This window comes from Danio aesculapii, chromosome 11 (assembly GCF_903798145.1).
Source record: "Danio aesculapii chromosome 11, fDanAes4.1, whole genome shotgun sequence".
NCBI classification, from domain to species: domain Eukaryota; kingdom Metazoa; phylum Chordata; class Actinopteri; order Cypriniformes; family Danionidae; genus Danio; species Danio aesculapii.
In genome coordinates, this window is record NC_079445.1 from 37,189,371 (window position 1) to 37,203,720 (window position 14,350).

General features: G+C 42.4%; 1 protein-coding gene and 1 long non-coding RNA gene across 2 annotated transcripts; both read left to right on the top strand.

Moving 5' to 3' along the window:
* Nucleotides 1-2,668: 2,668 nt before the first annotated feature.
* Nucleotides 2,669-5,916, top strand: LOC130237098 (uncharacterized). The gene is made up of 4 exons (XM_056467905.1): nt 2,669-2,681; nt 4,710-5,006; nt 5,461-5,760; nt 5,843-5,916. The coding sequence occupies exons 1-4, from the start codon at nt 2,669-2,671 to the stop codon at nt 5,914-5,916; spliced, it is 684 nt and encodes a 227-aa protein (XP_056323880.1).
* Nucleotides 5,917-7,302: 1,386 nt separating this feature from the next.
* LOC130237739 (uncharacterized) lies at nt 7,303-9,374 on the top strand. The gene is made up of 4 exons (XR_008838570.1): nt 7,303-7,409; nt 7,700-7,789; nt 8,057-8,106; nt 8,207-9,374. It is a non-coding gene; the product is annotated as an uncharacterized LOC130237739 (long non-coding RNA).
* The last annotated feature ends 4,976 nt before the right edge of the window (nt 9,375-14,350 follow it).

Here is a 14,350-nt window from a genome sequence, read left to right on the forward strand (position 1 = left end):
AGTTAGATCACCCCTGACCGACATTCACCAGTTACATAGATGTGCTCAAATTATAGAATAACGAGGACAACTGCTGATCACATCTATGAAAAGACAAAAATACCAAAAAAGGAAAACCTGAAACTTGTACAAATTCTCCCAGCAACTCCTCTAATATTTGACAGATCTCATCTGTCCAACACTGCCTGAAGATACAAAACTGCAGCATATCATATACTGTACATTTATATTACATAATTATTTAATCTGCAATTCTCTTTCTCAGGCATAGAAAACAGATATGTTCATTAAAATTATGTATCTTTTTTCTGTGGAATTTTCAGTTTAGTCTCATGGAGCTATTATTGACCCTTATTGTAAATGCAAATTTAGTGTTTATTATATTTTTATTAATCAATTGCATTCATCGTGTGAACAGGCCTTTATAACCATGTGTGAACAATGAGTATTGCATAGCAAGCTAATACCAAATATTTTTATTTGTGTGTATACCCGAGTATGGATGCACAAATGCAGTTAAGACAGAAATTGTAAAGATATTACTATATAGAGACTGTGCATTAGTTCTTAAAGCCCAGAATTACATTGCAGGTCTTGATGCCCGATTCTGATTTATTCACTACTCACTAATACTAGTATATTTACTTATACTATATCTCATTATTCACTTCAGTTTTTGTGGTTTAAAAGTGAGACATATTTGACATCTGTATTTACATTACACACTACGGGAACAAACCAAAAGTAGATTTTCTAAACTGGAGAAAGCGTTTTTACTTTTCAAAAGACAAAGTGATTATACAAGCTTTTGCTTTTAAACTTTAAAAAGGTCAGAAAAACATTGGTTTCTTCCAACTGTCAATGAGCAATTTTCAGGGTTCACAAAACACTGGAAATGCAGTAGTGTGTGAATTCCATGGCTCTTGATCTCGACTGAAGAAAACATAAATGGATGATTTATTCACTGATCACTGGTCTACGCATCAACTTTATCTTATCACAGGACTAAACAAGATGTTGAACAAACTGCAAACTGTGATTGGTTTCTTTACATGTCAGTCATCTTAGGCTAATGAAAGTTGTGGTGACACCCAGACCTTCTGCCCAGCAAGCATTTGTTTTTTTAAAAGATCTCTAACAGATGTCTAATAGACGTCTAAACATAGTCATCTTGTCTTAAACAAGGCTAAATTTGGGCTGTCAGTGAAAATCTAATAGACATCCAAGTATAGGCCAAAACTAGACTATAGTCATCAATTAAACAGAAATGAATGACTACACATATAAAGTCGGTCTAATCTGTCTATTTGACGACTAGTGTTGTTTTGGGCTATTCTTAGATGTCTATTAGATTTTCACTGACAGAACAAGTTTAGCCTTGTTTTAGCCAAGCTGTCTACATTTAGATGTCTATTAGATGTCTATAGACAAATTACCATGTTTGTAAACATTCAGGATGCGCGCGCGCACCAAAGTGGCATGACATCCGCAAGGTGGCAGCGACGGAATGTCCAGTAAAGTTTGTTGTTGTCTTAGAAATAATTTATATTGACTGCATATTATATATATTATTAACAGAATGCTTTCAGCGTATTATAACAGCCTGTCACCCAGTGATAAGCAGTGGTTCGGCAAAATTAACATTAAAGTGAGCGGCGTTCATCTGACAGGTCTATTTGCGATAGCGCCCTCCCAATCAATATTGGATAAGATGAAATGCATTCAGCCCCAAATATCCAATCTCATTGAAGCTTCAAGTGATTTTACAAGAGAGAAGTTAAAGGCCTACAAGTCTTTGGATGCCAACAATGTTGTTCTGTGTGGTCATGTGTAAGAAATGTTCTATGATTACCAGATTCAAAACCATGTAGTGCTAAAAACGAGGTTCTGCCTAGCCAAAGAAAAAAGATAAAGCTAACGTTATACAACGCCTGGATAATCATTAACAAGCAAAACAACTGCATTCTGACAGCAAACTACACCTGTATGGCAGGGTATGTGAAATTACACATAGAGGTAAAGTTGGTTTTATATTCGCACATTCGGACTTTCTCCTTAGTAATATAATTTCATAAAGTATTATTTGCATTTTGCAAACTCTAAAAAGCGAAATCATATAAGCAGCCAATGACTATCAACGTACAGCATTGTTCACAGTCAAATAAACAGTGTTAATGTTGTTTTCAAGTCACACTTGCAGGTTATTTCAGACCGAATATTCAAAGTGCCAGGGAAAACAATATAGCGAGTGCGTCACAAGTTATCACTGAATGAATGTGTGAATATAAAACCAAGTTTACCTTAATAACTTACACGTTTACGTTTCATTCTTAGCATTCAGTGTCCGCAGTTTAATTAAACATATATAACTGTTTTTGCTGAAATCATTGCTGCAATCAAAAATGAGTAATGTGTATGATTCAGCATAGCGTGAACTTATCTGATATAACATGAGAACTGCAGAGTCCAGCATTTCTAATTAGGTCATCACTTCATTCAGCTCTCTTTTAGCCAAAGACGTCTGTGGTTGGCATTAAAGCAGTGTGGTGTACAGTAAAAGTTAAGAATTTTAATTTTTTTACTTTCAAATTTAGCATCCTACTACACAACATGACATGTTTACTATTGCCAGCAGTCTCTTTTTGCAACCAGGAACTCGTGTGACATCATGTGTGACGAAGGTTGGTAATTTGTCTATTAAACACAAAATTTCTTGCTGGGTGTTGTCACTCTGAAGACTACAAAAGAATACTCATCATATTGTATCATACAGAGTGCTCCTGTTACATTTGAAGATATGCTAGGTTTTAACCCAACCCTAGATCAGATATGGACAAACCCATTAATTTGGTTGAAAAATGTCATTTAAATTGAATAATAAAAAAAAAAGTAAACCAACAATGGGTTTGTCCCAATTGACTCAACGTTTGGTTAACACAACCCACCATTTTTTTGAGTTTACAATGTTTAAAACTTTTTTAAAAAGTTGCAAGTTTTTTAATGCGCAAACAACGGTGACCTTAAGATTAACGTTGATCTTTACAGACCGACTGCACATTAAAACATAAATAGGTTTCCTGTGGTCTTTTGTTCCACTTCCTAATTTACCCTTATGTGAGTTTCATTCTGTGGTTGAGACGTGTCTGCTTTCTCACACTCAAACATGATCATCTTTATTGTTTTTCAGCTCTTTTTAGTGGTTCAGTCTTACAGTAAGTGATTATTAAATATGACATGTTTACATTTGTAGTGAGGTTATTTTTTATTGTTAAAAGTTGAATTTTACCATGAGAGAAAATGAATATTAGTTTCACTTCAGCTGTGTTATAACAATGAAAAGGCTGTATTAATTTAATTCGACATGGCCACGTCTTTTTTTTAATATGATGTGTTATTATATGATATGATTTTTATATATTTTATAGCTTAACTATGTTTGCATACTACCAACCCTTAAAACAAACTCCTTAACTTTTCAAATTTTGACTTTAATGTAAAGATGTGCACCTTTTGTGAAGTTGCTTTAGAATGATAATAATTGTGAAAACTGCTTTACAAGTAAACTTGAATTGAACATTATTCTATGTAATGTATTAGAACAAGATACTAACGTGTATGTTCTGTAAACATCGATGTAAGAAAATTTGATCAGATGTTAAAACATATTAATCAAAGAAATGTGAAAAAGCAGTAGATTTCTTATCTTGTGGTTATCTTTAGCAGACAAAATTGTACAGTATGGTGTTGGTAATCAGCCATTTTGAGTTGCTATTTTTCCCCCACGAATCTCTACACACTAATAACAAAAAAGATTAAAACTATTTTAATTAGTAAAAGAGTTTGGCAGATTTAAGCTAATTCATTTTGAAGCGGCTCAATATACTTCTCAAACTCTAACACAATCTATGAGATGAATTCAAATTGATTTGGTAATTTTTGGTTTTTACAGTCTCTAGAACAGGGGTGCCCAAACTTGGTCCTGTATGGCCAGCGTCCTGCAAAGTTTAGTTCCAACCCCTATCAGGCACACCTATGCTAGCTAATCAAGCTTATACTAGGCATTCTAGAAAGATCTATACAGGTGTGTTGAGGCAAGTTGGAGGTAAAATCTGCAGGACACTGGCCCTCCAGGACCGAGTTTGGGCATTCCTGCTCTAAAAGATGCATGCAACATTTGAAGTTAATGTGACAAACGGTCTTGAGGAGTTTGTTTTGAATTTAGATTCTTGACAGCATGGTTTCTGGAACATAAGTAGTTTATTTTTTTTGTCTTGTTTTTTTGTCCAAATATCTAAAAATATTTAAATCAAGAAGCATTTTCTAGACAAAAATGTAGTCGTTTATTTTGCTAAAAAATATAGCTTTTGGTTAAAACAAGCAAACAATTATGCAAATAGGGTAAGCAAAATAATCTTGTTTTTCATTTTGGCATACAATTATTTGGCAGATTATTTTGCTGGTCTAAAAACTGCTTCACAAATTTAATCTTTAGATATTTTGACTTGAAACAAGACAAAAACAAAAGCATTTTTTGCAGTGGAAAGGAAGGAGGAGTAGGAAGAAGAAGAATCAGTGTAAAGTAGTTGTGTGCTGTTGCAAAGACAAGAGCTTACATTTGATTATGATTCAAACTAAATATGAAATGTATTTGTAAAATGATGCATGTGTGAGGAATGAGGAGATGTGATTATTGTTTGATCTACTTGCAGGATTCCCTTATGTTCGCCTTTCTACAGCGGACATACATGAGTTCAGTTCAGTGAAGATCAGCTGTGAGACGCCAGCAAATTCTCCAGTGTATCAGTGTTATTTCTACATTAAAAACAAAAAGCAGGAAATAAAAGTCAGTCCACCATGCGAGCTGGAGTACACTGGTGCTGACGTGCTCAGATGGACTGGTGGAAAACCACCTGCTATAGTGGACATTCACTGCTACTACACAGCATATGAGCGAGGCACAGAAATCTCATCATCAGAGTCTGATTCTGCCCAACTGACGGTTTTAGGTGAGACATTTCACTGCTGTTCTTCTGTTTTCTGTTTCAGATTTAGGTTTACCAGTGCTTTAGCAACAATTGATTATTGTACTACAAAAAGATTCACTTCAAAATAAGTGTTAGTCAAAATGTTATCATTTTGGTATAGGTTCTTGCTAAAAAGTAACTTCTATCATGCAGTATTTAGACAAGGCGACGATGATTTGAGCTGGTTAGGATACAAACATAGAGCCATTGTTTGATGAGTGATGAGTTAGTTTACATAAGAGCATTGACCAACATGTGATGTGTTGATATTGTAATTAAAGCTGCATAATACTGGAAAAATTTTGACATTGCAATATTTAGTTTTTCTACAACATATATGGCAATATGAATACAGTTTGGCCAGATGACTATTTAATTAATCAAATAAATTGTGAATGCAAATGTTACAAATTACAAAATGACGGTACTTCATCAGGTCTTCCTCAGGCCAGACTGTCAGTGTCTGCTTCAGTTGTTCAGGAAACAGACACAGTTGAGCTGAGCTGTGACAATACTGAAGAGCTGAAGATGGAGATGTGTTTCTTCAACAAATATGGAAGAGAAAGTAACTCAAAAGTGAGCTCTTCATGTCAGCTCTCACTCACTGCATCTCAGATCAATGTTTGGTCTGGAGCTCAAAGTTCATCAGTAAGAATAACCTGCTTCTACACCGTGAAGAATGGACAAAATCAAATACCATCTCCTCAGTCTGATCCAGTGACAGTAACAGTCCAGAGTAAGTTTATTACAAATTCTGCAATAAAATCTACTTACAATAAAATAGTCAAACTTAATCACTTCTCAAATGTTTGTGATAGCATCTACTGGTGACATTTTCACTAAATCTATCTACATAGTTATCTACATAGCCCGCCAGGCAAGTTGTAGATAGATTTTGTTAGCCCGACTGAAAAAACAATAGCCCTGGGAATTAGGGCTACCAGATTTTGCAAGCCTTGGTTAGGGTTAGGCATTATACTAATTGTGGTAATTCCTGAATGCAAGTAGGAAGTTCATTAAGAAGTTAATAATAATGAGGCTAATGATTATCAGTGCTAAGAATTACAATATTTAAGCATGATTATGTTTTATTCATGCATTTTTATGAACTAATACTGTGTGTCCACTGAATAAAGTACATTTGCTGTTTGTTCCAACTAAATCTATAAAATGAGCTGAAACGACACAATTATCGAGTTTTTGGAGGACAGCTTAATTGTCTTAATGTTCAATTCACCTAAATGTTCAAAAACTAATAAGTTAACTTAATTCTTTTATGTTGCTCCAACACAAATTGTGTGGAACCCAGAAGTTTTTACAGTGTATTTACAAAATAGTCCAGTATGTTTTTATTTGTGTTTACATTAGATTGCTTTTAATCCTTTGAATACAGATATTCCAATAGTTTATTATAAGTCAAATAATGTTCTATCCTAACAAAGCATACGTCAATGTAAACCGTATTTATTATTTATTCAGCTTTCAGATAATTCTGATGCGTTTGTGGTCAAGATCATATTTGAGGTTTGTTCTCTTACAGCTGTTCACACTTCAACAGCTCATCCTGAAACTCAACAACCCGAACCAGGTTTTACTCTAAATCCTTTACTTCTAATCAACATCTTTTAAATGTACGTGGAACATTTGCTTTCCAAGCACACACTGATAGACTGACTGAACATAAAAAAAACACCCATAATACTAAACATACATTCAAGAGTTGGTCATGTTTTGACACAGGCGGACTGTTTATAATTCTGGTTTCTACTGTTGGTGTCATTTTGTTTGGATTCATTGGACTCATCTGTCTGTGCTGGTTTGCAAGTAAGTCACATTAACGAAATAAAAACTCCATGCTGTTCAATACAGAATCCATCATATGAGATTACCTTAAAAAACAGAGCAGACCAAAGTGTTGCGCGTGAATAAATACTTATAACTTTTGTTCTAGATAAAAACAGAAGAAAAAAGTAAGTTTTTAATGTTTAATTCAACAGTAATGTAAGTTTCATACATTTTTTTAATTGATATTTTGAAGAATATGTATATCGTGTGGTCTAGAAATGTTATTGTTTAGATGCTCATCTTACTTATTCATGCCAAATGCCATAAAGATGAATATTTTATTCTTAGCAATAAAATGAGTTCAGTGAAACCGGATGTGCTCAGTCAAAGAAGTGGTCTGGTGAGTAATCATGCATTTGTAATATTTACAAAGCACAAATCATTAAAAAGAATAGAGAATAACTGGAATGAGAAAAAGAGACATTATCTTATTATCATTATTATTATTGCTAAATTATGTTCTTTAGAGTTGCTCTGAAACCGCAGTGTTACACTCTCTGATCACTTCTACACCGGCCACATCTCAGCCCATATCTAAAGGTATGAAAACAGCATTCTCAGAAAGTGATGTCTATTACTAAACCTGAAGGGATTTGACTTCAACATAACATTAGAAACATTTTGCAGTGACTGCTTCTCAGAAACTGATACTTCACTCATTTCCACTTTTCAACTTCTCAGCATCATCATTGACCACATATTAACTTTGTTTCATGCCAAAATTAAAATCTTTTACACATGTATTTCAAACCAAAGCAACTTATATTTGTTATTTTGCTCTGGATGATTTTCTACTGTCTAACAATCTTCTTCATTCTGTTCTTTCAAAGATCTGGAGCACCCAGTGTCACATCAGCACAACACAGCAGACCCTAAAGACACGTTTGTTACTTCTGTAAACCCAATGTACCAGACCTCAGGTGATGAAATGATTTAATATCATCTCAGTAGTCCCACCATGAGGACTGAATCTTTCTCATTTGTTCAAATAACTTGTTAATATAAGCCTAATATGGAAACGTACTGTGGTTTCACATCTCAAAACATTTTTTATGCACGCATGATGTGTTGAGAAGCTTGTTTCAATCTAATATATGGGAAGTGGGAGAAAAACTACATCCATCATCTATATATAGCTCAAAAGTTGTTTTACAAACTGTTTTAAATGATTCTTCATTGCATTTCAGATGTTTTGGTCCCTAAACAACAGAAAGCAAGAAATACAGAAGAAAACGAGGTGTGTATTGCATGAACACGTCACACACCAAACCCACACGATCGTCCAACATTATTAACACATTTATCTTGTGTGTCTTCTCTTTTTCTTTCTCCTTAAGATTGTTTACCATCTGTACTGCACAATTCCTGACAAACCAGTTCACTCAAACAATTAAGATCAAGAAGACCCTCTAGACTATTTTCTAGACTAAAGGATTTTCTCTGGCAAGGTCCACAAGTCCAATAATGACATCTAAGAATTGCTTGTCTTTTCCATAATAATGAACTAAAGCAATGACTAATGTAACCGTCTTTGCATTAACATCATTTCAATATATTTGGAAAGTGAATGTTATGTTTTCTGAGTTTTAGTATGCGAGCAATATGAGAAGTTAACGCATTTGGCATAGAAGTCTAATTTCTGTTTATTTGCTTCTGCTCCTGCTGGTTAATTAGAAAGTTAGTTAGTTAGTTAGTTATTAATTCTAAAAGTGCACCTTGTTTAAAACTATTGATTCTTCAGCGAAATAGTTGACTCAGAGTCATGTAAATGAATCGAGTTGGGTTTGGATCTTTTGCTTGAACGCGTCTACATTTATACGGTACATCACCAAATATGTAGTTCCCGTTCTGGTAAAATGTGCACGTGCTTTCCCTCCACACACTAGCGGTGCGCGGGGGATCACGGGACTGATCATGACGCGAAGACGACGACAGATGGAGATTCGGCTGAGGGGAATAAAGGGTTAAAGTTCATTTTCACAACATTACCACAGTATATCCAACCTAGTGTTGTGTTTGTTCTTGTCATTTTTCTGACGATTGATACAATAGCATACGCTGCAACTCTGTATTCACCGGTCGCTTGCTATTGAAGGAGCAGCAGACAATGAGACTTTGTCAGTAACTTTTAAAGTTCAAATGGACCAGTTTCTTCTTCCTCTGGATCATAACATATAAGTGTCATTAAAATTGCTGACTCGTTTTGTGTAGTTTGCAAAATATGTGTTTAATTGTCTGTTATAAGTTGTAATCACACTGCTTCTACTGTATCTCTCAGGTTAAATCTGTATGGGGCTGTTCACATATCGCGTCCAAAACCTTGTTAAAAACGTGACGCATGCTGCTTCTTTTACCAATTTAAATGGGTTTCTGAGTGATCCTCTGCCGTTTGCTTTTGCTATGGCCACCATCAGGTGTATCTTACACATGCGGCGCAGTCAATTTTCAAAATAGTTCAACTTTTGCCACTGTGTGTTTTAATACTGAATGTGTGTTGTTGTTATTACTTGGGGTTAGGGTTAAGAGTAGAGTATATGCTGCTGTTTAACTGCATTGCTTCATGCATTGGGCTCTCATATACTCTCTGCTACTTCATACTGTAGCCATGGTGGGCAGTTCTTTCTGTCTCGCGCTGAACCCAGTCGACCAATCACAACAGACTGGGTTATTGGTCCAACCAGCGCAGATTAGCTTCGCACGAACAAATGAATCGCTGAACGAATCATATGGGAGTCGCTGGGATAATTAAGTAAAAATAAATGCATATTATAAGACAATGAAAGTGTTTTTTGACCTTGCACGCATATCAGCATGTTGTTGGAGACCCTCAAAACCAAAATATGACCTTTTATAATGCAAAATAGGGGCTCTTTAAGATTTGCTTTTGTTAAAAAAAATAAATAAAAAATCAATGATCTTCATCACCTGACTGATACACAATATAAAGTGGGTCTCAGACCAGACAAGAAGCACTGCATTAAATTCCATTGTTCCCCTTCATATGGGAACTTCAACGTGTGTCTGTTATTAAACAGACTTTTGGGAGTGCTTTAGACGACCAATCACATCTGAAGATAAGAAAACGGGCCAATGAAATGCCAATTGAATTGGCGGAGCTTAGCTCCACAGCTGAAACTGATGAGCCAATTAGGGCTATATCAGTCGGCTGCTGGAGCCAGCTCATCAGAATTGTTGCTTCAGACCCGATCTGAGACTGAAGAACCCTTCTGCTGAGCTGACTTCCAACATTGAAGAAAGCATTATTCTCACCAGTGCGAGGGAAGACGTTCTAGCGGCGGTCGAGCTGGGTTTCCCGTCCCCTTGGCGTTTCGCTGGTGACCTGAAAGAGCAGTTTGTTAAAAGAGCAGAATTCCCTAAGAGAGCACACGGTCGTGCAGCGCGTCTTTTTAAAGATGTCGTTTCGACCGTGCGTTTCTGGATGCGGTGGTTTCCTCTCCCCGGATGACAGGCACGAGTACTGCGTCACATGCTTGGGGGTCCAACATGTTGATGCGGTGCTCGCGGACAGTTCTTGCCCGCATTGCGATGGCTTGACTGTTGCGCAACTGAGGTCGCGGCGAGCTCTTTTATTAGGGCAAGTCACCCCTGCTGCTCCCCGCCAAGCGGTTAGCACTCGGGCAGGCCTGAGGGTTACAGTGGGGGCTAATCCGTCGCCTTCGGGCCCGCGGACCCCTCGCTCCTCGTCAGTGCGCTCTGTTTCTGCTTCGAGTGTTAGCGCTGGTCCATCCTCTGGGTTGGCCGCGCTCTCATTAGATGACACCGGGGACGTGATGTCCATCGCTGCATCGGAGGGCGGGCTGACATGCTCTGATGAAGATCCGGACCCCCTGCCACCCTCCGGGGTTATCAGTGAGGTTTCGGATCTGGAGTCGGACATGTTAGCCGTGTTATTCCGGGCTGCTTCGGCCGTGGGACTGGAGATGGCTTGTCCCCCAGAACCGGGGCCGAACCGCTTAGATGGGTGTTACGTGGGGGTGAAGAAGGCGAAGCCTTTTAGACCCCCCGTCCCCTTCTTCCCGGAGGTACACAGAGAGCTCACGCAGGCATGGAGGGCACATTTTTCTGCCCGGTCCTCGTGCGCTCCCGCTCTCACCTCCCTCGATGACGGAGCGGCCAGGGGTTATGAGGCGATTCCCCAGGCGGAGCGTGCTCTGTCCGCAGAGCTGCTCCACTCGGAGAGGTCCGCCCTCACTCCCTTCCAAAGCGTGCAGGTTATCTGAGTCTCTCACGGCCAGAGCCTGCACTGCTGCGGGCCAGGCCACCTCCGCTCTGCACGCTATGGCCACCTATCAACGCTACCAAGCCGAGAAGCTGGCCAAGATGCAGGAGGGCGGTTCTCCCCCAGGCTTGCTGCATGAGCTCCGCACGGCAACCGATTATGCTCTCATGACAATTAAATCGGCTGCTCGTGCCCTGGGGAAGACGATGGCCACATTAGTGGTCCAGGAATGCCACCCCTGGCTGAGCTTGGCTATATGAGAGACGTTGACAAAGCTTGCTTTCTTAACGCTCCCGTATCCCAGGCCGGCCTTTTCGGCGACACCGTCGGGGAGTTCACCCAGGAATTCTCCGCGGTGAAAAGCAGTCCAAGGCGAGGGGTGAGGTCATCTATCAGCGGGCTCGAAAAACTGCTCCTCCCGCTGCCCCTTCCGCTGCGGTTGCTCTTCGCCGAGGGCGTCCACCCGCGGCTTCATCTGCTCCGCTTTCGCTGCCCGCTCCGGCCAGGCGGCAATGCCGAGCCTCCCGCGGGACTGCAACGCCCCCCGCCCCAGGGCGCCGCTAAGTCCAGTAAACGGACCGCGAAGCGTCCCTGGGACGGGCCATTCGGAAAAGAGGGGACCTGCTCTTTCCTCGGTGGGGGGCCGAGGATTATTAAATCAGTCCTCAACGACTTTAAACTCTTCGCTGCCGGCCCCTGGGCTGGCGGCAACCAAATTTCCAAAAGAGCAGTTTCCTCTCTCTCCGGATGCGCGAGCCCGAGTACTGCCAGTCTGGGACGCTCCGCCTTTCAGCTCGCAGCACCGGGACCCTTCGCCTCAGGCCCTCAGAGTGCAGCAGGACGGACTCCTTTCTCTCACTCTGGCCTCACCGCGGGATCCAGGGAGGAAGGTAAGAGAAATTCTCTTATTTTCAGCTCTTCCCCGGGACGCACCGCTTCCCGGGATGAGCACTCCCATCCCGAGCTGCCCCTCCGCTGGCACGTCAGTGATCGCTCCGATGGTGCCATTAGCGCGCGCTCTGCCAGCCTGGTTAGCGCTGCCCAGCGCATCGCGGTGGCTCATACGGACGGTCAGACTCGGCTATGCGATTCAGTTCGCTATTCGCCCTCCCAAGTTCACGGGTGTCCTTTTCACGAGGGTGATCCCCGTGAGCGCCCCTGTCTTGCGAGAGGAGATTGCGGTCCTCCTGGCGAAGGACGCAATCGAGCAGGTCCCTCCAGCCGAGATGGAGTCCGGGTTCTACAGCCCGTATTTCATCGTGCCCAAAAAAGAGCGGGGGGTTAAGACCAATCCTAGATCTGCGCAGACTGAACTGTCATTTATACTAAATGCTTTCAGAATGCTTACGCAGAAACGCTTGCTTCAGAGCGTCCGTCCACAAGATTGGTCTGCAGCCATAGACCTGAAGGACGCGTATTTTCATGTCTCTATTCTTCCACGCCACCGCCCTTTTCTCCGGTTTGCGTTCGAAGGACGAGCGTGGCAGTACAAAGTCCTCCCCTTCGGGCTCTCTCTGTCTCCGCGGGTTTTCACCAAGCTCGCGGAGGGTGCTCTGCGCCACTGCGGCTTGCGGGCATCCGCACACTCAACTATCTCGATGACTGGCTCATTCTAGCCTCCTCTCGCGATCAGTTGATTATGCACAGAGTCAAAGTGCTTCGGCACCTCGACCAGTTGGGGTTTCAGGTCAACCGAGAGAAGAGCAAACTTTGCCCTGTGCAGAGGATCTCTTACCTCGGGCTGGAGCTGGATTCGGTTGCTATGGTTGCGCGCCTCTCCGAGGAGCGCGCCAGGCTAATGCTTTCCTGTGTAACGAGCTCCACAGGAAAATAGTGGTCCCACTGAAATGTTTTCAGAGGCTCCTGGGGCATATGGCATCCGCAGCCGCGGTCTCGCCGCTCGGTTTGCTTCATATGAGACCACTTCAGCGTTGGCTTCGCGATCGAGTCCCCAGACGGGCATGGCGCGCGGGTACGCACCGGGTGAACATCACTCTGCTGTGTCTCCGCACCCTCAGCCCCTGGACGGATCTGGCTTTTCTACGGGCCGGAGTGCCCCTAGGGCTAGTATCCAGGCATGTTGTCGTAATGACACATGCCTCCAGCACGGGCTGGGGGGCCGTGTGCAACGAGCATGCAGCCGCGGGTTCGTGGTCCGGACCCCGCCTGCATTGGCATATCAACTGCCTGGAGCTGTTGGCAGTGTATCTGGCTCTCCGCCGCTTTTTTCCGGTGTTGGAGCAGAAACACATGCTGGTCAGGACGGACAGCATGGCGGCGGTGGCTTATATCAACCATATGGAGGGTATGCGCTCTCGCCGCATGCCTCAGCTCGCTCGCCGTCTGCTCCTTTGGAGTCACACGCGGCTGAAATCACTGTGTGCCATTCACATCCCGGGCGAGCTCAACCGTGCAGCCGATGCGCTCTCACGGCAGCTAGTGTCCCGAGGAGAATGGAGACTCCACCCCGATTCGGTCCAGCTGATATGGGCGCGCTTTGGGGAAGCCCAGATCGATCTGTTGCTTCCACCGAGAACGCACATTGCCAGCTGTTTTATTCCCTGACCGAGGCCCCCCTCGGCACGGATGCACTGGCTCACAGCTGGCCATCGGGCACGCGCAAATATGCGTTTCCCCCAGTGAGCCTAATCGCACAAACTTTGTGCAAAGTCAGGGAGGACGAGGAGCAGGTCTTGTTTGTTGCGCCTCTCTGGCCCAACCGGACCTGGGTTTCGGAGCTCACACTCCTTGCGGCGGCCCCTCCTTGGCGCATTCCCCTAAGGGAGGACCTCCTCTCTCAGGGACGGGGCACCATCTGGCACCCACGCCCAGATCTCTGGAACCTCCACGTGTGGTCCATAGACGGAGCGCGGAGGACTTTGGTGACTTACCGCCCGCGGTACTTAACACCATCACTCAGGCTAGAGCACCCTCTACGAGGCATGCCTACGCCCTGAAGTGGAGTCTATTCTCTGAGTGGTGCGCTTCTCCCCGAGAAGACCCCCGAACTTGCCAGATTAGCATTGTGTTATCCTTCCTTCAGGATAAGCTGGAGCGTAGGCTGTCACCCTCCACACTGAAGGTTTACGTGGCGGCATCTCCGCTCATCATGACGCGGTGGATGGCAACACGCTCGGGAAGCATGATCTAATCATCCGATTCCTCAGAGGCGCGCGGCGATTAAATCCATCCCGGCCCCCTCTCATGCCCTCTTGGATCTCTCTTTAGTCCTGGTGGCTGC